Source organism: Leptidea sinapis, chromosome 22 (genome assembly GCF_905404315.1).
Source record: "Leptidea sinapis chromosome 22, ilLepSina1.1, whole genome shotgun sequence".
Lineage (NCBI taxonomy): Eukaryota > Metazoa > Arthropoda > Insecta > Lepidoptera > Pieridae > Leptidea > Leptidea sinapis.
The window spans coordinates 6,866,735-6,893,118 of NC_066286.1; the positions used below are offsets into that span (position 1 = coordinate 6,866,735).

Sequence of the window (26,384 nt, forward strand, 5' to 3'; positions counted from 1 at the left end):
TTCTTTGGCGACGTTGAGCACTTTTTATGGAATGGTATGAAATATTAAACTTGGGTCAGGACACGTGGCCTGATCGAAAATTCGTAGGACTGTCGTTGAAATTATGGATGAAAGATATATACTTCTAACTAATTATAGCTCGGCTATTTCAACTTAATGATCATACGATCATTGGTCCAGTGGTTGAATATTGTGATTGCGAAGCCGAAACACCGCGAGGTCGCTGGTCGAGGGTTCGAATATCAGCCGGAAAATATTTTTTACAGTTAATGAAAGTTGATTTTTCTGAGAGATACACTATTTAATGTAAAATAATTATAATAATTCTGAAGTGTTAAATTTTCCTTGTTATATAAATTGTCATTTTTTTGTACGATAACGCAAGCGATATATAAACGAATATTGTATTTAACCACATAAATATCTCTCTCTCAGAACACATCTGTTCATAGTCTCTCGAGTGATTGCATGATAAAATTATATAAAAAAAAAACTATATTTATAACCACTAACCTAACCATTCCAAAATAAACAAATAAAATTTTGAAAAACAAAATTTTATGAATGATGCGGGATTGGAACCCACGACCTGCGGCGCCCGGCGTTCCGTGCCGGTGCTCTAACCAAGTTACTCACTTCTAGTGAGGGTTATCACTTAAAAACATATTGTAGCAATCCGTATTTTTTTTTATAATTATCTATATGTATTTTTATGTTGACAATAATTTTATACATGAAAATTAAAACATAATTATTAATATTCACTAATGACAATTTCAATCAGTTTAAATTGAGATAGACTATACTACTCGGTTTTGTTTTTACAAATTAGATTATACACTAAATTATTGTACCAATATTAATCCTAAGAAAATATCTAGCAATTAAATTTATGTATTATACGCGGGTAAGACCGCAGCAGGTTATATCTATAATGAAATCTATGAGCATAGCAAAATTTAACAGACAAAAAGGACCAACAAACATGTCAAATATCTTAAGAGTTTTATATATTTTCTGTTGGAAGCTAATGTGTCGTAAGTTGCACGGTTAATTCGATTTGCGAGAAATTTCTAACGGAATGAAATGGTACGCTCGTTGAATCTTTTCAAAGTTTACCGCTGGAAACCCGAGGTACTTACTTACACTTACTTTGAACATTCTTTAACTAAATATATAAAGTACCTGAGCGGTTACGTACAACATTCAGTTCTTAAATTATTTTTTTTATTTTAAGGGACGAGAAGAGCAGGTCGTTCAGCTGTTGGTAATTGAAACGCCCTGCCCAATACAATACAGTGCCGCTCAGGATTTGTGAAAAACCCAAAAATTCAGAGCGGAACTACAAATGAGCTCGTCACCGTGAGACATAAGTTATCAAGTCTCATGGCCAGTAATTTCAATAAATTACTGGGCATGAGACTTGAGCTAGCTAGTGAGCTACGGCGCCCTTCAGACCGAAACACAGTAATGCTTACACATTACTGCTTCACGGCAGAAATAGGCGCCGTTGTGGTACCCATAGCCTAGCCGGCATCCGGTGCAAAGGAGCCTCCCACTGGTAAAACAAATCCTTAGAATTGTAAAAATCTTATAACTAGGTGTTATAATATTGTAGTTTAGCTAAAAAACTTAAGTAACTAAGAAATGTTTGCATGTTTGGGGTCAAATCTTGTAACTGAATAAAGTATATTCCACAAAATTTTAATTTCTCCCTGACATTAAGTCGTTTAGGTAGGCAATGTGGTGAGGGGTCGCTGACCCGCTATGTTGTGACGTCACTACTCATTATGGTGAGCTCGACCCTCTGAGCGGAACCCGATACTGTGATATCACGGTGGCATTCAGCTCATACTATGAAAAAGATTTATTTTCTTTTTACATTTTCTTTTATGGAAAAGGAGGACATATGAGCGTACGGATCACCTGGTATTAAGTGATCACCGCCGCCCACATTCTCTTGCAACACCAGAGGAATTACACGAGCGTTGCCGGCCTTTAAGGTGGAGGCGCTTTTTTAAAGGTACCCATGTCGTATCATCCCGGAAACACCGCACAAGGAAGCTCATTTCACAGTAATAATATGGTAAATTTAGTAATTTAAAAGTAATATTAATAGTGAACATTCAAAAGCGCTTAGTTTAAGTCTGATTGAATAAAGTTTATTTAACTTTGACTTTAAATTGTTAGAGCATACTTATATCTCTACTATCGTTGACAATATAAACTTAATCTTAATAAATTCACATACACACACACACACACACACATTCATGTTGTTCCCACGAGAACCTAGGGAAATAAACGGTCCACTCCGGCAGAGCCCCGGTTGCCAGAGTAAGGCCTAAATACGCCTGGAGTTCGACCTGTTCCTCCAGGGGAACCGTTCGTAACACCTCTCCCCAGGTGCCACGCAGCCCTCGACACGGTCTCTAACATGTTGGCTTGGGCGTGTTTTGTCCGCGGAGACTATTTAATTTCGTCTCTACCCTCCTTACTCAAAAGTCGGTGTGAGCATTCCCCTATCCGCACGGGGGACGCGCCTGGTGGCAGTATCACCTCAGCCCCAGCCCCTGACTTAAGAACATTTCAGATTGCATTCGACGGTCAGCCAATGGGTCAAATATGCAATGCCAACGAAAAAGCAACTTCCATCACTAGGAGAATGATGTCTGCTTGCGATACCTCTATGCCGCGAAAACGCTGTCCAAACGGGTTTCCACCAGTATTTTGGTGGAATGACACGATAGCCACGTACCGTAAAGAGTGTATCAAAGCTAGAAGAAAAGCACAACGCGCGCGAAAGAAGACTACCACCTACTTCGACATGATGATGCAAAAATATAAAGAAGCTCGTCGAAGGCTTAAGAATGCAATCCGAGACAGTTCAATGTACCTACCTATCTGCGGAATATAGTAGCGAGCTACTTACTGACCTGAGAGTACAGAGTAAATGGAGGCGTACCGCAAGGGTCAGTGTTGGGCCCTCTGCTTTGGAACATTATGTATGACGCATTACTGAAACAAGACTTTCCAGCCAAAACACGACTTGTTGCTTTCGCGGACGATGTGGCTATCGTAATAGTTGCTAAATACATCGAACAGCCCAGTCATTAGAAACTGGATGCAGCAGGTCGGGCTACACCTTGCAGATCTCAAAACGGAAGCCGTCCTCATCAAAAGCAGGAAACAGACAGAAACAATGCTACTCAGAGTCGGAAATATTACACTTACCGACACAGCCTTTTATTAGGTATCTTGGAGTACTGATTGACGCCCGTCTTAATTTCAAGAAACATGTTGAAACCATAACAACAAAGTCAACAGCAGTGGTGGCCAATCTGTCACGACTAATGCCAAATGTCGGAGGACCAAAACAGAAAAGGCGACTCTTGCTGACCTCAGTAGCTACATCAGTGCTGATGTATGGCGCTCCTATCTGGTGAAATGTCCGGAATGTAGGGCATTCCGTGCACTGGGACCAATGAAAACGCGGAGCACGTATTCTTTGTCTGACCACGATTTGAAGCTGCCCGAAGTAAATGGGAAGAGGTGATAAAAAGCACAATCAGGATTAAGCCAGAAAATATTATAACCATAGTGCTGGAATCACAGGAAGCTTGGGATGCTACAAACGGCTATGCAACCGAAGTGCTAAAGGAGCTACGCACCCAAGAGAGGGAAAGATCCCAAATAAGTCAAGCATCGAGTGGAAGTAGCTGCTAATAGCTAAGTCCCTCCCCGTGAAGAAATGCTTGACGGCAATCCCGCGGGGAACAACGAGGGAACAGAAGAAAGAGGCGGTTTTTTAGTCGGTATAGGTCACCAGACCGAGTCCGACATACGGGGTCCCTGGCATCCTGACCCCACGATACGTAATAGTATTTTTCCCCTCAGAAAAAAAAAACACACACACACTCACACGCACGCACTCTCACCAAACCACACACGCTCAAATATCATGTCTTATTATAAATATTGTAAATCCGTTATAAGATGTAAGTCCTACAAAATAGTATTATTATAACCTAATTTAAGTTCTGTGGATTTTGTGATGTTTTAAATAAATAAATAATAAATAAACGGTTCGGTTTGCTATTCGTGAGGACATTTAATTGGCTTTTTGTTACTATTAGACTTTTATTTAAAACTATTGTCGGCAGTTGGTCGTCCTACAACACAGTACAATATTGTATATTTCATAAAAAAGCGCAAAGAAAATGCTGGGAGAGTTTTTTTGCGCCGCTTCTTCTCTCTCGTAACGCCATTTGTTTCCGAAGCGGTAGTAGTATCTAGTATATTAGAAATGACATCAAAAAATACTGAAGGGATCAATTTTGAGAAAATGCCTTTTTATGCCAATCTATATATCTATATATATATAAAAAAATAAATTGCTGTTCGCTAGTCTCGCTAAAACTCGAGAACGGCTAGACCGATTTGGCTAATTTTGCTCTTGAATTATTTGTGGAAGTCCAGAGAAGGTTTAAAAGGTGAATAAATATGAAAATGTTCGGAATTTAAAAAAAAAAAACAACAATTTTGTTTTGTCGTTCAGAAATCAAATTGAAAGAATAGTATAAAATGAATAACTAATTAGAATCTTTGCATCTATCTTACTTTCTCTGGAGTTAAAAAAACAAACGTAATTTTAGCTACCTATAGTTGATAGATTAACTATAGTTGATGATGATACTATGATGGCAATACAACGTTTGCTGGGTCAGCTGGTATAAAATAAATAAATACTTAAGTGATGTAATGGGATAATCAGCTACTATTAAGTGAAAGTCTAACCGTGTTATAAAAAAGAAACGCCTTCTTTTATTTTTACATTAAACATCTGAATTTTGCCAAAATAATATCGAAACGCGCCACTGTTCTGTGCGACCTTGAGGCCCGGGCGGTTCGTTACACGGTCTCATTTTAATATTCAAATATTTTCTAGCGCAAAATAACGATTCTGAAAAACGTACGTGTAGAGGCGTTTTATCTGAACTTACTAAATATATAATAAAGAGTTCGTTTGTAGCAAGCCTTTTGTGGTAGCGCTTTTCGAGTTATTTGTTTTGTCTTTACTATGATCTATTCTTATAATATTCTTTATATAAATAAATTACGTGTCACCTTGTTTGTCCGCGATTGAGTACTAAACTAATGAACGGATTTTAATTGGGTTTACTTCATCGTGTGTAATTTAGTCCAAATTGAGATCTCTCAAGATTAATATATAATATATATATATAATAATATAAATTCTTTATTTCGACAAACAAAGGATCATAATGTGTTAGTAACAAAATACCTTAAAATCTAGTGTTAGTACAAGATATCTTAAAATCTAAACCTTCCTAATCTAGGACAGGACCGACTTGTCAGCACATGTATCAAACAGCAGTGGTTCAGGTACTGACAATCGAACCTGTGAGAAAATGCCCTCAGAATACCATTGGGGCTAGCCCAGACCCTACTCAACAGGGACGTACACCGCTTACACATAGTCGCGTAAAAACAATCTACGCATGCCTCAGCAAACATCCCCGACGCGCTGCAGTATCGTGGCAGCCCCAATAATATTCGCAATTACTAAGATAGTTCTTATTTCGATTTGGGACCCATAATTATTCTCATTTTCAATATTTGTTTTGTATGGACATATTTTCTATGAGAGAATTTAGTGATACGCGGTTTGACAGTTCCACTGTGAAACAATTTCATTATAACAACAGGGAGTATTTTTTACGAAATAATTCTTGATGTTTTTAAATATTATTGGCAAATTCTTATAAAACATATTAATTATCTACAGAATAACGTCTGTCGGTTCAGCTAGTATATTATAAAGCTAAAGAGTACTTTATCCTCCATACATAGATTAAGGATTGGTATCCACTGCGCTCCAAATAGATACCGCGGCGTAGTCGCAAAGTGCGGCAATTAATACTACGCCAAAGTGGGTATACTCGAGTCAGTCTGGAATAATATGTGCCGTTGACTTGCAACTTGTTCTGTTAAACTTTGGTAATAATTAAAACTAAAATGCCGGGTTACGTAGTAAAAAGAATACTACTAAGAAATAAGAGAGACACTGGGATCACATATCATCAGTAAGTGTTTTATTAATAACTAGTTGACCCCACAGATGTTGTTCTGTATATAATAAATAAAATAATGTTTTTTTATTAATTTGTCAATAATATTTCATAACATAAAGAATTATTTCGTAAAATATGCACCCTGCCTGTCGTAATGAAATTGTTTCACAACAGAACTGTCAAACCGTGCTTCAATAAATTCTCTCATAGAAAATATGTCCATACATACCAAATATCGGACGACAATTTTGTTTTTCCTTTGATGTGTCCCCCACCAAAAACAAAATTGTTATTTTTATTTAATTCCGAACACTTTCATATTTATTCACCTTTTAAACTTTCCCTGGGCTTTCACAAATAATTCAAGACCAAAATTAGCCAAATCGGTCCAGCGGTTCTCGAGTTTTAGCGAGACTAACGAGTAGCAATTCATTTATATATATAGATTTCAGTGTAAAATAACACGAAGCGTATATAAGTAACAAGATTAAAAAGATGTCATTGAGTGTAATGATGCCACGCATACAATCATCTTTACAAGTAGCCAATATACACTACAATATTAAGTTGGCTTAATAAAAAAGCTATTGTTCTTAGCGGCGACCAATCTGTAATATAAGCCTCCATAGTTAAACGTCTGTAAATTATTTCGGCCATCTTGGATTATTGTACGATAGTTGAAATAAAATATAGAAGCCGCTAATGTGAGCACAGGCTTTATCGCGATAACTTTTTAGTGTCAAAACGCACGAAGCTTCGGCACGCATTACTTCGGGTTGATTATTTTTTTATGAAAATAAGGGACGGGACGAGAAGGACGTTCAGCTGATTCTGAGCGGCAGTACAATTGCGCTCGTCACCTTGAGACATAAGATGTTAAGTCTCATTTGCCCAGTAATTTCACTAGCTACGGCGCCCTTCAGACCGAAACACAGTAATGCTTACCCATTACTGCTTCACGGCAGAAATAAGCGCCGTTGTGGTACCCATTATCTAGCCGGCATCCTGTGCAAAGAAGGCCTCCCACTGTTAAGGATAGGTGCAAAAGTGCGGCCGAAGCAATACGATAAGATACTGCACATACAGTAAGTTAGTTCATGAAAACCAATGAGCTAATAATAGACATGATCGGTAAAGCATCCATGCGTTTCACCTATCATTGATTGAGTGTGACGTCATCGGTTGGCAAATTAAAAATCTGAAACTGTTCAGTCATTGGACCCGAAAAACTTCAACATGTTCAAATATCTCATTTGCACGTTGTTATGTAACTAGGCAGGCAAGAGGACACAAAAGTTTAAGTTCTGCTTTTTGCGGCTGAAAAAGGTGTGGAGGCTGTACTGGTCCGAATAGAAAACTAAACAAAAAGGTACTAGAGCTGACATATAATAAAAAAAAATATGGCCAAAATATGACCACCAGCGTGTAAGTAGTGACGTGAAACTACGCGTTAATATAGTCTATTTCAGCACATCAAACTGCGAAAGTTTCTCCAAAACATGCAACGATACCAATCTAAATATTACATTTAACTTCGTTGAGCACCTTTTTCGTACGTGGACGCGTACACTACGTGGACGGCCAGATCTTTTTCTGTCACAAACAGGGGAGGTCTCATTGTACCTATTAATAGCCCGGTACACAAACATTTTAATATGCAGAGTTTTAAAAATTGCATTTGGCTCCATACTTACTTTGTGTAATGCAATCACAGCGATTCGGTTCTCTTTATCTCCCCACTCCATTTCAATATCGCAAAATATTGTAAAAAGGAATTGGCGCCAAAATGAGAAAACTCAATGAACAATCATATAAAAATGACAGATTCCAAATTCAAATGTAATATTTGGTTTATTTTAATTGTAACAGTATTTATGGCCAGACTGAGGATATATAGGTGATAGTCAACCTTAACAGAATTAACACTTATAAAATTTCTATTCCAATCTAATATATTAAATCTCGTATATTGCAAATAATACACAGTTCTGCACTACTAGTTCAAGAGTAAACGCGCAGATATAGATGACGTATATTATCACCTCCATTCAGGTCATACATTAACATTACCTAAAATTATACAAACAGCGTGTCGATTTAATAATATTGAAAATAGGTAAAATGTAATATCATTCGAGAACCTATTCTATCGTATATACATCCGATCCTCTTTAAGCCGGATAAAGAGATTTCATCCTCTAGTTTGTATTCGCTCCGGGTCCGCCAATATTGATCTTTTAATGTGTGAAAATATTGTTCTGGAGTGTTGAACTTTCATATATATTACATTTATATCATAGTCTTTCATCGAAATTACGTTAAAACGTAGGATATATGAGGGAAAATGCTTTTCGCATATAGTATGTGTTTTGTAATACAATCTCTTTGGCTGTACTGTTTGTATCTGGCTGGTTTTGATGATATAAATGATATTACGTTTCAAATAAAGACTCAAATTACTAAAATGTCGTTTCCAGCTATTTTTGATTTGTTGTTATTTCTGTCATAATGAATAAAACAAGAAAAAAAGGCAAAGCAAGCCGCGAATGAAATACAGCATCAGTTAAGGCTAGTTGCAAAGTTAGCTAGCGTATTTAATAGCAAAATTTTATATTTCAAAATTGCATCTCGCTCACGTCAACCTCTAACGAATTTAAGCAATACTGAAGTTTACGCAATTTTATCAGTAGTTACGACACAACTGAAGAACGACATATCCATACTATACAAGTTTACTGAATTCTAATGAACCGTGTACGCATTTGTGGTTCTTAATTTAGACGTATTAACGTCTAAAGACGAGCCATTTTTGGAAGCGATTGATTGCTGGTGATAAAAAGTGGATGACGTAGGTAAAAAAGATCGTCCTTAAAATGATCGTGGTGAAAGATCAGGCTTCATAGACCATCGCAAAACTCGCAATTAGGTGATGCTCTATGATGGGATTGGAAGGCATAGTTTATAATGAGCTTTAATCGGGCAAAACCATCGAATTGGATCTCTAATGCCAACAACTAATAAGATTACAGCAATAGAAAGGGTGTGTTGTTTCACGCTAGAGCGTATCGTGATAAAACATGACAACACAAAGATTTTAAAACATCATCAACATCCACTGCTGGACAATGGCCACCCCAAAGATCTGTCTTGCGCTTACCTCATGTAATGTATTCCGGAGATCTTGACCAGATCATCGGTCCATCTTGTGGAGGGCCTACCAAGACTGTGTCTTCCGGTACGTGGTCGCCATCCGAAAACTTTACTGCACAACAGCCATCTGTGCGTCGAATTATGTACCCTGCTCATTGCTACTTCAGTTCCGCAATCATTTGGGCTATCTCAGTGACTTTGGTTCTCCTACGGATCTCCTCATTTCTGTCTCGATCTCGCAGGGAAACTCTGAGCATAGCCCGCTCCATTGCCATCTAGGCGACCATAAGCCTTCTCATCAGGCCCATACTTAGCGACCACTTCTGCGTACCGTAAGTCATCACCGGCAACACACACTGGTTGAAAACCTTCATCATCAGACTCTGTGGCATTTGGGCATTTTTAGCCACTCTCCACATGGCGTATGCATTGCCATTGGCATGCAATGGCAATGCATACGCCATGTAGCCGTGACTTAGCATCTTCAGATCTCTACCAGTCTCTTCGGAATTCTTTAGGCAGTGTCAAGTAATTATCAAGATAGGACTGTCAAAACTATCAGTTGCGTTTTATGTTCAGAAGTCCCAAAATTTCAATAGCAACGGGATCATCGTCATTACCGACAAAATGGCAAAAAATGCCATAATAAATTAAATTTAAACATTTAAAAAAATGTTTTGAAAAAAAAAAACCAATTTCTTAAAAGAGTTATAAACCTTCACCTCGTCGTCGCTACGTCACCAAAACAGAGATCCTCGTAGAGGCAGGAAGAGAAGAAGTCGCAATTATTTCTTTGGCCTCAGGGATAAAATAAGAGTGCATCAAATCCCTTTATAATAAGTTACATGTGCCTTTTGTTTTAAATAATAACAACAGCAGTATCACCGAGAAAAGCTCTATATATACACATAATATGGACCAAAGAGTAAATGTTAACAATTTATCTGTTAAGTATATAAAAAGCCAAGTAGTAAATTAATCTTGTTTACTTACAGATAATGCAACTTTGGCATGCTAGCTGTGGGCAGACGGAGCAGAAAGCACCGGTCCAGCCACAGCCTGGCCAGCGCCGCACCACTCAGTGCCCCAGCAGCCACGCGCTCCAGACGATTTGCTGACAGGTTCCTGACATCAACACAAAATAGTTATACCACCACCTTAAGGCTTAGTGTATCAGTGATGTATATACCTATTTTATTATGTAAACAAGGGACGAGATGAACAGGACATTGAGTTGATGGTAATTGATACGATCTGCCCATTACAATGTAGTGCCGCTCAGGATTATTCTCAAACCCAAAAATTCTGAGCGTCACTACAACTGCGCTCGTCACCATGAGAATTGAGACATAAGATGTTATGTCTCATTTGCCCAATAACATACATACAAACGTTCTCCTCTTCTTTTTTTGTTTTTTTTTATAACCCTGAATAATTTTGCAATAAGTTCAATATCATCCATATCTTCCTATTCTTGCAACACCAGAGGAATCACAAGAGCTTTGCCGGCCTTTAAGGAAGGTGTACGCGCTTTGTTTTTTTTTTCTTAAGTGCTAGAGTACTTACTTCAAAAAGTTATGAATCAAACGGCTTAATCATATAGACCGCAAACAGAGGCCGAGCAAACGAATGTAACAATAAGCGAAAAAATTAAAACTTTCCATAATTAACGATACAAAAAAATACCAGCTAGATGAAGGGTACCATAACGGTGCCTATTTCTGCCGTGAAGCAGTAATGTGTTAACAGTATAGTGTTTCGGTCTGAAGGGGGCCGTAGCTAGTGAAATTACTTCGCAAATGAGACTTAGGTAACATCTTATGTCTCAAGGTGACGAGCGCTATTTTAGTGCCGCTCAGAATTTTTAATGGCAGGGATGTCAATGACCATCAGCTGGACGTCCAGCTCGTATCGTATCTCGTATTATCAAAAAAAAATTTTGGAGGAAATTGTTGAGAACGAATCACTCATTTTTACTCACGTTATTTGTAGCTACAGTTGTCTTTATCGCACTTATGAATGTGTCGCCTACGTCTTTTAAGAGTAAGTCTTTATTATTTTTCGAGCGGAAATAAAGCTACCTTATAATCTTATACATTATTGACTCAGTTTCAGCTATTTGATTACAGAACTAACTACAGATAACAGAAATCAGAATATTGTCAGTCATATTATACAGTAGAAACTCGATGAGCCGGCCCTCAGTTATTAAATTAAATTAAATTAAATAAGCCATTTATTTCTTGCTTTTACAAAGTTTTTTAAATATTGTAAGTAAATTAATAGATATAAAATATAAGATTAATATCTAATTATAAGTAAATTTGTTAGCAACAACCCCGGATTTGGTAAAGGCCTCCTCCAAAGATGCCCACGCGTCTCTATCCTGTGCTACGTCTATCCAGTTAGGGCCAGCTGTCCGTCTGAGGTCGTCTTCCCATCTGGTTAGTGGTCTCCCTCGGCTTCTCTTGCCCGCTCCAAGATGTTACTATCGCAGTCCATCTCTGGTCTGTACATCTCGCGACATGGCCAGCCCATTTCCATTTTAGTTTTAATGCAAAAGTTAGAGCGTCGATTGCATTGGTGGTTTTTCTTATTTTAGTATGTCTTACTTTATCAATCTTTCTTATGTTGAGAATACTCCTCTCTAGCCCCCTTTGACAGGTCCTGATTTTATTTGTGGCTTTAGAGGAGAACTTCCACGTCTGGCACCCAGTTATACGGACTCGCAATTATCCGGACTACCAACCGCGAGCAATACCTACAAGTCGAATTCATGCAAGTATGAACGTGTCGGAACTGGCATTACCCCGCCCGCTACCCTACGCGACTGGCGACTCGTTTCCTTATTATTTAAGTTAGTTAGCAATTGTTACTCCGCTCTGACGCACGTGTCACGTCTACATAATATTTAAAAATGTCAAAGCGTAAGAGAGTGGTGTTATCGCTTAAAGACAGAATAAATATTATTGATTCATTAAAGAATGAAGAAACCGGTCGTAAGTTAGCTGATAAGTATGGTGTAGGTACATCCACGATAAGTGATATTAAGAACAATACCGATTCAATTTTGTTGTTCACTTTCAAATTCGATACTGAAAACGGGAGTAAACTTCGAAAAATGATGAGGAAACCGAAAAATGACGACTTTTAGAAGACGCTTTGTATTGTTGGTTTTTACAAAAACGATCAACTGGGCAACCGATATCCTGTCTATTGCTGTGTGAAAAAGTATAACAGTTAAATAAAAAAAAAATGGTGTCGATGAATCGTTCGTGGCAAGTAACGGATGTTTGTGCAGATTTAAATCTCGTCATGGAATTCGTGAATTGAAAATACAAGGTGAAAACATGTCAGCTAATGCAGATGCACCAAATTCTTTTCAAGATGATTTTAAGATGAAATTAAATGGAAATGAACACGACTTCAATTTTGTTTATAATGCTGATGATACCGGATTAAACTGGAAGTCATTATCTTCAAAATCTTTAGCTTCTAGGCGAGAGAATTCAGATCCAGGATATAAAACTAGCAATGAGCGAGTGACGATAACCAAGACCCATATAAAACTAGAAACAGAAGAAAATCTAGACGTGAAAAATGATGCAGGACCATCTCATGATGAAGCACTTCATGCCTTGGAAATAGCTCTCAAGTGGTTTGAAAAACAAACAGAGAGTGACAGAGTATACTACAGCTGAAACGAATTCTTGATAATGCAGCAATACCAAATAATTATTGTAAACAAATTATACCTACATGCGTATAAACTAAATATTTTATTTGATCACAAAAGCTGTTCATATTTTACTATGTATGTATGTAATATATAGTAATAATTGCATACATCGCCTGTCTTATTAATAAATGCTAGTTACTCCAAGTTTAAAATTACCTCTCTCTGTCATGTAATTACGTAATGATAAAAGTAAGATAAAGACAAAAAAAAACTTGTAAATTTGGAATAACATAACTTTCCTTTTTCATAAACGTTGATTTTCGTTTATATGTATTTGTTGTTTTTAAAAAACAGATAACATTATATTTTACATATGCACAAACCCGCCTTTCTTCATACATTCGATTATCCAGATATTCGATCATCCGAATGCCTAATGACAACAATTAGTCCAGATAATAAAGTTTCTTAGCTTAAGACTTGACCATCAATTTAATTTAACTCCTTATCACCCAAACTTTTTGCAGTGATTCTTCTTAAGTCGTTATGATAAACAGAGGCTCTGTTTATTATTTTACTAGCTGGTACCCGCCACTTTGTCAGCGAACATGACTGAGCACGTAGTGCTTATAAAATCGGTGTTTCTTAAAACTTTATATGAAATGATAATATCGCAATATTTTTTTTTGATGAGGGGTCAAGTGTCTAAGAAATAAAACTTAGAAGACTTAATTGAAATCTATCCAGCAGTCTTTCCGTGATATACGCACATATGAAAACCTCTTTAATTTTGTTTATATATCAACCGGAATACACCCACTGCTGGACAAAAGCCTCCTCCAAAGATGTTCACGGCGATAGGTCCTGCGCTGCCCTCACCCAACGTATTCCGGCGATCTTAACGAGATCGTCGGTCCATCTTGTGGGGGCCTACCGAAACTACGTCTTCCGGTCGCCATTGGAGGACATTACTGCATATATAATGCAATGAGAGCATTTTAACAAAAATACAGCTATAATTCATATTCATAACATCGCCGCAAAGATTTTGTTCATTTATCGCATGTCGCCTCACAGCCGGCCGCCGAGTAGGGGTGAAGTTGAATCATTAATTTCTACTACAGCTTTCAAGTCAGGTTGGCTGAGTAGTCTAAGGCGCCAGATATAAGATTATTTCCCGAGTGGGAGCGTGGGTTCGAACACTTGACACAGGTATTTTTATTACATTTTTTTATGAATAAGTGTGCATATATTATCTGTAGTCAAGAACGTCGAGCACAAGATGCGAGTTTGAATGATTCAGTATTCGTCTTAGCTCGGGTGTAATCAACGTGCGGTGAGAGTGCAGGCGAGAGCAGACGCGAGGCAAGTGTCGAGCAGTCAGTCAGGGAAGAACTATCGAGCGAGGCGGTTGTGTTGCACGCGCATGCCGAGAATACAGTTCTTATCATGAATTTATTATAGCTTTTGTCTTTATATTTTACTTGCTGTCGTATTAAATGCCTACAACAATGAACAACCAACCATGTGACCGGCCGTGCCTTATCATATAGGTATATATGTTTGTTTTCTTTCGGTTATTATGCTGATATTAATATGATATTTTGTGTTTAAAAAAAAATTAACAAAAAACAACCGACTTCAAAAACACTTTTCTAAAACAATAGATATACTATGCACTAAAAAGTATAAAAATAATTGCGTATTTTTATACAATCTAATTAATTAATCTAATTCTAGTTACGATTATTGTTATTTTTGGAATCGGTGTCCTTACTCCGCGACCCGCTCTCGCCTTTCGCCTCCTCACAACTCAAGCACATCTCACCTATAACTATGTATGTAGTTACAAATCTATCTTGGATGACACCGACTCCAAAAATTACAATAATCGTAACTAGAATTTGATTAATTAATTAGATTGTATAAAAATACGCAATTAGTTTTATACTTTTTAGTGCATATTATATCTATTGTTTTGGAATAGTGTTTTTGAAGTCGGTTGTTTTTTTGTTAATTTATTTTTTATTTTTTGATTTTTAGTGAATTTGAAGTTCACTAACTAACAATTTGTCTAAATATGTGTATAAATAAGATTCGGCCGAGTATCGTTAATTTGCTCATAAGAATTGAAGAGTTCCGTTACTTTGTCATGGATTCCGTAATCAGAACCTAACCAAACTCTCACAAACACCAAACTGTCTTTGGAGTATATCGTTTCCAATAAAAAAAGAATCATTGAAATCGGTTGGCCCGATATTGAGTTATTCGCAAATTTATCATCCACTTTAGCAAAGTCCAATCCAATATAGCAAATTTAAGACTTTTATGGTTTTCTCATGGATGCCATTGTCAGATCAGCTTTAAAATAAAAAAAGAATTATCAAAATAGGTTCACCCAGTCGAAAATTTCGAGGTAACAAACATAACAAAAAAAAAACATACCGACGAAACCTCTTCCTATTTTGAAGTCGGCTAAAAAGTTTCACTTATAAGTTGTAACGTGGGTTCATAAAATCCCATATTTTTTTTTATTTATATTACGTACCGACATAGGTATTAAAGTTATTGCCAATTCGGTATTAGTTAAATGTTCCTACCAAGATACTCGTCCATTAATATTTATAGCTCTTACGTGCTTTACTTGTAAACGATGGTTCGTTAAAGTGGCGGAATTTATTCGTTAAGCTTTCTTAGCCCGAAATATTTTTATAGAAGTGTGTGACAACTATTGCCGCCAGATGGTCAGGAAATTTGAGATTGTCCCGGTATTACGTATATTGTCCCGTGTCCAGGAAGTTTTATTTTTCTAAACAATTTGATATGTTTTTAAAGTTATAACCCTCACTTCTAGGATTAATGCACAAATAAAGTTGAGAGTTGGGCAGGTTATCAAATGTAAAGTAGATCCTGTCGATGAAGCCACAACCTGAGAGTTGAACAAAGCATACAAAATTTTATGACGATACGTCACTCGAACGGTTAGCTCAGTTGGAAGAGTACTCGCACGGAACGCGAGAGGTCGTCGGTTCGAGTCCCGCACCGTTCATAAAATTTTGTTTACAAATTTTATTTTTAATTCTGTGTGTTGAAAAGAGCTAAATGCTGATGTTTTTTTCATACCAAATGTATATTGAATTAAAAAACACTTATGTTCAGTTTTTACCACATTTCATTGTATGATTAAGTAAATGCAGTTATTGTTGTAAGGTTTTTGTTTCATATTTAAAAAAAAATCACTTCGTTGATGAATAATGTAGGCAAGTATATGTGAAATATTACAAGTAAATCGAATTACAAAAATAATTGATTATGTTCGTAAAATTTTCTTTGATTAAAACGTCCGTCAGGGACTTGCCCCTGAAAACTTGCTCTGGAAATGTCACGAAACGTCGGGTTAACTAAAATAATAATAAAAACGTAACTTTTGCGAAAAAATCAAATGTTAAAAACAAAGTTACAATTACACGCCTTTTAATCCATTAAAAAGTGTTTTATTTAATTATATTTGTATATTTTCTTACTGCTATAAAATAATTTCCATTTCAATAAAACAAACATAAGGATAATTTGATAAAAGTGACGAAATGTTCCAAAACTCTTAAAAGCTTTCGAAAATATTATTCCAGTGCCAACTTTATTATTCCGCGTATGTTCCTGGAATAAAGATCGTATTCGGTTTCACGAAGGAGCTTTTGCGAAATATTTTTCAAGTTAATCGTGCTATTTGAGAATGTCTTCATATTATATCGTAGTATTGATTGTTTAGATGGTAAATAGAATTCGTGAAGCAGTAAGTGCTCGACAATAGAAGGCTAATGTTTAAAGTTTTAAATCAAGCTTTTTATAAATATACCAACTGACCCGACTGACGTTGCTCCATTCATAATAAGTAAAATACTGTTTTTTATGAATTTGTCAATAATATTTCATAACATCAACAATTATTTCGTAAAATATGCTCCCTGTTGATAAAATGAAATTGTTTCACAGCAGAACTGTCAAACCGTGCGTCAATAAATTGTCTCATGGAAAATATGTCCATACAAAACAAATATTGGAAATAAAAATAATTATGGGTCCCAAATCTAACTAAAAACTATCCTATCTCTCAAGTTGACCTAAGCTGCAGTCCATGAAGAATCCCCATTAAAATCCGTTCATTAGTATAGGAGCTCACTGGAAACAAAAATCAGGACACTGGATTTATATATCTAATATATAAAATTCTCGTGTCACGGTGTGCGGGACCGAACTCCTCCGAAACGGCTTGACCGATTCTCATGAAATTTTGAGTACATATTGGGTAGGTCTGGGAATCGGACAACATCTATTTTTCATCCCCCTAAATGTTAAGGGTGGCCACACGATTTTTTTTTTTAATTTTATTTACATTTTTTTTTAAATTTGTTTGATTATGAGTCACCATTAAAAATACATACAACTTCAAATTTTCACCCATCTACGATCAACAGTTACTTTTGTATCGCGATTTTTATATTATTCTGTTCCATCCACAAATCCGCTATAGGGTTGCAAGATGGCAATGGATCAATACTTACAATAATTGTAGTACGGTAAATTTGGTAGGTCTGAGAATCGGTCGCATCTACTTAATACACCCCAATTTTTTTTTAATACTTTATATAGCAATACAACGTTGCTGGGTCAGCTAGTATATATATATATTTATAGATTTTTGTGTCTACATTTTACGTATTTCAGAACCGGCTGACGTTATAATTTTATTTTGATTTTATTTGGATTAACCAAACGGGGTCAAAGGGGAAAGATAGAAAAAAAGTGTAAAGAATTAAGAAATATTACGAAAATTGAGGATGCTTTCACATTCACATAAAAGCAGAAATGGAGATGGACAGGCATACTTCGACATAATAAAAATAATTGGATTAAAACCATAACTGAATCGGTCGGCAGAGATGGTTTTCGCAAAAAATGGAGGCAGAAAAAGCGCTGGGTTGACGACATGACACAATTCAATGGAATGCTTTGGCCAGGACAGCTTGCGACATATTGTGGAGATACCTGGAGGACGCGCTTGAGAAGTGCATAAGAAGCTGAGGGCAAATTGTATAAGATTTTTTTGTTATATTAGTTTAACATTTTGTAAACGAAATTAGCAATAAAGGCTTGTTTATCTATTTATGTTTATTTTAAAGGCTGGCACATAGTCTATATTATATACATTTAAATATATATAAAAGACTAGCTGACCCGACAGACGTTGTTCTGTATATAATAAATAAAATAATGTTTTTATATGAATTTGTCAATAATAAATCATAACATCAAAAATTACTTCATAAAATATGCACCCTGCTGTCGTAATGAAATTGTTTCACAGCAGAACTGTCAAACCGTGCGTCAATAAATTCTCTCATAGAAATTATGTATGAACATATCAAAGGAAAAACAAATTTGTTGTTTTTATTTGATTTAGCAGCATTTTCCTATTTATTCACCTTTTAAACCTTCCTTGGACTTCCACAAATAATTCAAGACCAAAATTAGCCAAATCGGTCCAGGCGTTCCCGAGTTTTAGCGAGACTAACGAACAGCAATTCATTTTTATATAGCAGCATTTTCCTATTTATTCACCTTTTAAACCTTCCTTGGACTTTCACAAATAATTTAAGACCAAAATTAGCCAAATCGGTCCAGGCGTTCTCGAGTTTTAGCGAGACTAACGAACAGCAATTCATTTTTATATATACGAGGTGTGTTCAAAAAATAACGAGAATTTTTGTTTTATGAAAAAAATCTTTATTTATTCATCAATATCTATTTTGTCCCCTTTAAAGTAATCCCCCTCGGATATAATACACTTGTGCCAACGCTTTTTCCAATCCTCGAAACACTTGAAACTCGATCTTTCTAATAGCTTTTAGCTCTTTCAGCGATTCGCTTTTTATGTCATCTATGCTTGTAAAACGACGGCCTGTTAATGCAATAATAAATTCATATCCGTAAACCCATGTTTCGTCACCTGTTATAACACGTTTTAGTAGTTCTGCATCGTTATTAACTTCATTTAGGGACTCCTGAGCAATTTCCATTCGCCGCTGTTTTTGTTCGAAATTTAACAATTTTGGAACGAATTTTGCTGCCACACGTTTCATACCCAAAACATCCGAAAAAATTTCATGCCATGAGCCAACTGATATGCCAAAATCATCAGCGACTTCTCTGATTGTGATTCGGCGATCGTTCATAACTATTTCTTTCACTTTTTTCATGTTTTCATCGGTTATTGATGTGCTTTGGCGTCCGGGTCGCTCGTCATCTTCAACGTTTTCGCGGCCATTTTGGAAAAGCTTATACCACTCGTAAATCCTTGTTTTACTCATAGCAGACTCACCATATGCCTTTGTTAACATTTTACAAACTTCACTACACTTTATTTCATTTTTAATGCAAAATTGAATACAAATTCTTTAATCCATTTTTTTCACACGTCTAACGTTAGCTGCTGCCACTCAAAAAGTAAGCAATAAATATTGCTGAAAATTTTATCGTAATTCAGGGGCATGTGTACCAACATAATAAATTTTTTTTTATACAGGCGGACTCTCCAAACACGCGTAATTTAAAAATTCTCGTTACTTTTTGAACACACCTCGTATAGATAATGTATATGTGTATGTATATTCACCTAAAATTTGAAGACCGTTCGCCCAATTGTAATGAAACATTCCACACATAAAGAGCGACTGACGGGCGAGGATCGAACCCGAGATACCGTCGTGAGAGTCAACGGTTCTATTGCACAATCGACGACAAATTTATTTAATTAAATAACTCGCGTACTTTTCTTGCCCAATTACAATCATAGAACCTCTACTCCACCTTCCGGTGATGCATTTGACTATGGGCGAATGTGGAACCTCATCATACTTACAAGCTCATTTACGGAGACAATAATTCATTGCCCATGAACTTAGAAATGGAAATAAAATATTTATTTACCATATGAAGTGACAGTACCATAATATAATGCAACAATACTTGATAATCGTCTTGAAGCTGCATCATTTCATTAAATGACTTCAAGCCGGCCCACATTCTAGCGCTCTACAAAGCGCAGGTCCGGCCACACATGGAGTATTGCTGTCATATCTGTCTGGCACACCCCAGTATCAGCTCGATCCATTTGACCGCGTGCAACGCAGAGCAGCTCGAAATGTCGGGGACCCAGTGCTCTGTGAATGGCTGGACCACTTGGTGTTCCGTATAGACGTCGCTTAATTGTGTGTCTTCTACCGCATTTATCACGGGGAGTGTTCAGAAGAGCTGTTTAACCTGATTCCTGCCGCCGAATTCCACCTTCGCACGACACGCCACAAGTTAGGATATCATCCCCACCATCTGGATGTGTGGCGGTCCTCCACAGTGCGGTTTTCAAGGAGCTTTCTTCCACGTACTACAAAGCTGTGGAATGAGCTTCCTTGTGCGGTATTTCCGGGACGATACGGCATGGGTACCTTCAAAAAAAGCGCGTACACCTTCCTTAAAGGCCGGCAACGCTCTTGTGATTCCTCTGGTGTTGCAAAAGAATGTGGGCGACGGTGATCACTTAACGCCAGATGACCCGTACGCGCGTTTGTCCTCCTATTCCATAAAAAAAAATGGGGAGAATATCTGGTAAAAAACTCCCAGCCCATCAAGCAAATCATACAAGGCTACGTTAGCCTACTTAATATAATATTATACAATTTTAGGTGTACTGCGCAGAGCCGGATAGGAACCATTCATCATTATCCTCATTAAAATCTACTATACTATAGTAAGCCATCTTTGTCAAAGAAGGTTTAATATATATTTTGATTTTATGCTTAGTGAGTCTTACTCCTAGCGCGAAACTAAAAATGATCCAAATTTGCCTTCGTGGATGCCATTGCTATTTTATAAATTGTTTTGCGAAATTTGTTTACCCTGAGGGCACATTGCAAATGTCACGCAACGCATCAATACTACAAAATAATATGCGGACATAAAATACTGCGATTAATTTGAATATTGTTTCGCAAAAGTTCTTTCGTGAGACCAAATACGATATTCATTCCGGGAACATACGCGGAATAATGAAGTTGGCACCGAAATGATATTTTAAAAAGCTTTTACGAATTTCGGAGAGTTTTATTAAATTATCTTAATGTTTGTTTTATTGAAATGGAAATTGTTTTATAGTAGGAACGGAGAATTATGCATTGTAATAAATACTTAAGTAGTTTGTTATTCTAACCCAGATGTCCCTCACTTCTGGGTTAGATATACAAAAATTTGACCCAAAATTTAAGGACGATGCGGGTTAGGAAAAACTGATACTATAACATAAACTTTTTAATGAGACTTTCTTAATGATACCACAGATTGGGAATGGATGCCTTTTATGCCTTTATTTAAAAAAAAAGAAGCCCGCTGAGTTTCTCGCGCCCGTTATTCTCAGGTCTCAGGCATACTTTTACGAATGAGTGGTACTTTCTCACTTTCAATAAGTGATTTAATATCCTATTTTGAATAAAAATATTTTAATTTGATAAAAAAATATTTTTCTTCTTAATCACAATATAAAAAAATCCCAATATAATGGTGTCTGATTGGCTGCAAATAGCAATGACGTCACTTAAGCAGGCTGGCAGCATTTGATAAGGTGCAAAGCCTGTTCTGAATGAATTGTTTCGTAATCGCGTGGTCGTACCTCGTACATATACCGTTTGCCGTACAAGTACCTGCATTCATAGCCAGTTTGACTCTCCTTTGAAAACATTACGTAACTCATAACTAATAATTGAATCTGCACTTACTTGAGATTTTTATTTACCTACGCTATCTTACCGTCCAAATTAAAGACAAAGTAGTTTTTTATTATTATTATGATAATTTATAAATAAATCATAGATAATTTTATAATCATAAATCATAATCAAGCAGATATTGTTACAAAATCGCTTGTTTAATATGAACTCGCCTGACGTCAGCTTTGGCGCGAAAATAGTTTGATCATCGATGTAATGCTTGCAGGGGTGTGCGTGGCATGAAGTAGATGACTGCCCTACCAGAGGTATAACAGGAGTGTTGGGGCTTTTTATATAAAAGTACGTGTTTTTTTGGAGGTCTCGTATCGTCCTAGAAAGTGTTTCTAAGGGTAACTTTGCAATAAAATTCCATTCTTTCGTTGTACCTATATAGGAGAAAGTTTTGTTGAAGACCGCACGGAAGAAATGCTATAAATCTAAACGATTAGCATGATTTTTTTATGGAATAGGAGTGCAAATGAGCGTAAATTATGGTCACCTGTTGGTATATCGTCACCACTCTGGTCTACTGGCCCGTACTAGCATGTAACAGCAAAAGAATCGCATAAACGTTGCTAACTCAATAAAGCGAAGAATTAACGTACATATTCAAATTCAGATGTTTTTTTAAAATAGTATTTAGAATTATCTATTGACCAAAAGCAACCCATTTGAAATAGTATGATGTAAGTTCGTTAGAAGTTTTAGAATAGAATAGAATAGAATTTAGTTTTACTAAAAATAAGTTGAATAAAAACCCCATTTCAAACTTTCGGATAAGGAAATGTCTGCCACTGCAGTTAGTTCATCACAAGTTACAAAAAAAACCTCATTACCATGAAACTGTAATATATTCACCCAGTATGCGTGAAAGTTTGTTGATATGTGTATGTTATATAGATATATGTGTCCGCGTTTTGTAATTTAGAGTAATTCCGTCATTTTGCAATAAGTTCAAATATATTATGATTTACTTTGTAATTTCGTTAATTTTATTGGTTATTTTGTACCATAGACTGATATAGTTTAATTATTACATCGAAGTAAACATAAATTGTTTTACAGTTTTTGATATATTAATAAGCCATTGCTAATTCTTCTTTTTAACCGACTTCAAAAAAGGAGGAGGTTCTCAATTCGTCGGTATGTTTTTTTTTATGTTTATTACATCAGAACTTTCGATTGGTTGAACCGATTTTGATAATTCTTTTTTTATTTGAAAGCTGGTGCTTCCCTGGTGGTCCCATTATAATTTGGTTTAAATAAAAATAATTGTAACTAGAATTAGATTAATTAATTAGATTGATTATAAAACGCATTTATTTTATACTTTTAATGCATATTATATCTATTGTGTCTGAAGTCGGTTATTTTTTTTTCTCTATTCATTTATAAGATACCTATAAAGCCTGTTTTGAATGTACTGTTTCGTTTATGTTGAGTTCTATACTCTCGAAGAACAGTTTTACTCTCAATTAAAGGATATTATTATATAATACAAGGTTACTTAACCTTTCGAAGTCATTGACCTGTGCCATCAGAACGGTAATTTATTGTTTGTATTACTCTTAAGTGTTTTTGTAAATTAATATTGTTGCATTCAACTTGTTTAAACACTTTGATATCCTGTTGTTAATTTTCAAATCTTTGTACATATTTTTTTATTTTTAGAAACTTCTTTTAGTTGTTAATTTGGTTCTGCGATCCAAAAATGAAGTTGTAAGTCGTAAGTTTTAAGTTTGTGTCACAAACGGCCCTGAATTGAATTGAAGAATTCCAATCTTTGAGTATTAGATTAAGGATTGGCCTCTTACGGCCGTTCCCAACATTCAGTCTATCTCTTACTTGAGATTTTATAACATGTCACAGACGATGACAATTCTCATAATGCCCGCCTATCGGCCTGTAGTAGTGTAAGTGTGTGCGTGGGGCTATGTACTTACATGTTAATCGGCTTGTTTTAGTGCTACACTGTTATGTAAGGTGACACGGAGTCCTTATTTTTTTACTAGTCCGTGACTTTGAACAAGTTAATGTGTATGCCATTACTGTTCTTACCTGTGGGTGGGCGACGAAGAGCGAAGAGCGGCTCGAATCGCCGACGATCAAGTCATCTCTAGTTTAGTTGCGCAACGATGAGGGCATCATCATAATAACAGCATCGAATTTCGGATATCAATCACGTCATAATGCAAAAACTGTTACGCAAGAAACATTTTGCACAAACAACCACTTTGTGAAACCATTTGCACTAGTAACGAGTTACAATTTTTGGTACGAAAGCGTCGCTAAATTACGCCGAAAGACAACCTTAGAAACTAAAATATCAATTTGACCACAAACAAGCTTGGACAGTGATCACTTACCACACTCATTTGCCTTGTTATTCCATAAAAAATATGATATCTTTTATGCTTAACTGTTACAAATTCATGATGTCGTTCGAACCCCTTTCTAACTCCAAGCTATAAAGCATCCACGCCAACTTTTATAACATATTTACAACCTCTTGCGTTGTCCTATGATAACCACAGATCATTCATGGTTATAAATACAGAATAATATGCGTAAACAGATTTTACGAGCCGATATAAAACCGGCCAAGTGCGAGTCTGGCGCAGAAACAAAATATTCCGTACAGTCTAGCATCTTATATGACCATGTGTTATTCACAAAGATGTAAGACTCACTAAGATTGACATATTTGCCACGCTTGCCGTCTTCGGCAGCCGACTGCCGAAGCCCAGCCCCAACTGAAGTAAATTGGACATAAGAAGGAGCCAGAGTGTCCAAGCAAGTCGCGTTCCACACCAGCGCCCTTCCCCGTGTCCAAGCCACCAGGGTCATTTCATCAGGACGCTTACCATCGCGGCGGGAATTACGTTATTTGGCTCTAAAATAGCTGGTATATTAACTTAGCTGGCGTGACGACTGATACGGCCTGCCGATTTTAGGCAGGATAGCCCACGGGCTATAAGCCCGAGATCATCTACCTGAACGCCACATCTACATTGATGTGGTTCATTCAATTTTATACCTGGCCGGAGTGATACGCATATTGACAATGTATTGTCAAGTAGCGTTCCAATTGGCGCAGTAGGGAACGCTTGTACGCATTCATTTTAAACAAACTTAAAAATCTCAAGGACTTACAAATCTCGGAGTCCGGTGGCTGGTAGCAGCGCGTCTGCTGGTAACGCGCTGATGTTGTTGTTGGATACGTCTCTGGAACAAACAATCATCGTCATCAACATATTCACTACCATTAACATCAACAAAAATATTACTTGTAATTATACTTGCGATCTAAATGCTATTTTAAAGTGAAACTATTATCACATCACATGTCGCATTACATTCGGCGCCGAAGAACAGCAGCCAATTGTAATGCATTGCATAGTAGTATCATTAATTTCAACTACTGCCTTCAAGTCAGTTTGGCCGCGCCGTCTAATGCGACATATTTAAGTTCTGGTTCCCGAGAGAGAGAGAGCAGGTTCGAACCCCACACGACCAAGGCTTTTTATTCGATTATATTATAATTTATCGAATAATTGTTGTTGTGACTGTTTTATTTTTTCTTTCGATTACTATGCTAATACACTGGCCTGCAAAAGTAAGTATCACACTTTTCAAATTAATTTTTTTTCTTATCTATAGGTAGGTAGCTAGAAGGTAGAGATTTAAGATTAAAAACGTTTTGTTGCAAAATTTATAGGCTTTAATTCTTAGAAACTAAAATTATACATTAGTAACTTTTTTAACTTCAAAAAGATAAAACAATGAAAATAGACATTATTAGTTTAGTGTAAAAAAATTCAACTAAAATGTATTACATGTTATTTAATTTTTAATAACTGGTATTGCCTCCTCGAGTTCTGTGTTCAGGTTGGCATACTGAACACTAGGTTTCGGAGCTGATGTTGGGGAATATTCTCCCATTCTTCTACCAGGGCCTGCTTTAGTGACCTGAGAGTAGTAGGTGGTGGTCTGCGATTTCTGACTAGCCTCCCAAGCTCACCCCAGGCGTGTTCAATCGAGTCGAGATCAGGACTTCTTGATGGCCAAGTCATCACGCTGATACCGACCTCCTGAATATATTCTTGTACGATATGAGCCTTGTGTGGCCCGGCATTATCATGCATCAGCATCGATCCATATTTAGCAAATATGGGTGATATTTGCTAAATACGGCCCTGCATACTCATTGAGAATCTCTTGAGCATATCTTTGCCCAGTGAAGGTGCCATTTTCTATGGCTACTAGCTCTGTGCGACCATCTGAAGATTTGCCAGCCCATACATGTACACTGCCTCCACCGTATTGGACTCTTTCTGAGATGCAGGCTTGAAGGTATCGCTCACCAGGTCGCCTGTAAACACTTCGCCTTCCATCAGAAGTGTAAAGGGAGAATCGAGACTCATCTGCAAACAAAATTCTTGACCATTCTTCTTCATCCCACTGCATGTTTTCACGGGCGTATCGCAGTCTCGCTACTCGATGCTGTCTCTCGAGTTTTGGGCTACTCGCTCGTCTTCGGGGTTTCAAATTTGCTTCAGATAGTCTTCTTCTCACTGTACTGTCACTAATGTAGTCCCTCCGGGACTGAAGTCGCTGTTGCTGGACTTCACCTGCATTTTGGTG

General features: G+C 36.7%; 2 protein-coding genes across 3 annotated transcripts in view; both read right to left on the reverse strand.

The window, feature by feature from the left end:
- LOC126970838 (protein cereblon) overlaps positions 1–26,384 on the reverse strand; it is a 272,220-nt gene that overhangs the window by 219,264 nt on the left and 26,572 nt on the right. The window lies entirely within an intron of this gene.
- LOC126970792 (lutropin-choriogonadotropic hormone receptor) overlaps positions 1–26,384 on the reverse strand; it is a 197,520-nt gene that overhangs the window by 120,790 nt on the left and 50,346 nt on the right. The window contains exons 2-3 of one of the 2 annotated variants that reach the window (XM_050816890.1): positions 24,894–24,965; positions 10,239–10,370 (exon numbers count right to left, since the gene is read on the reverse strand). In XM_050816890.1, the coding sequence (XP_050672847.1) occupies positions 10,239–10,370; positions 24,894–24,965 (204 nt within the window). The remainder of the gene's footprint in view (positions 1–10,238; positions 10,371–24,893; positions 24,966–26,384) is intronic. The other variant, XM_050816891.1, reaches the window with a different exon arrangement.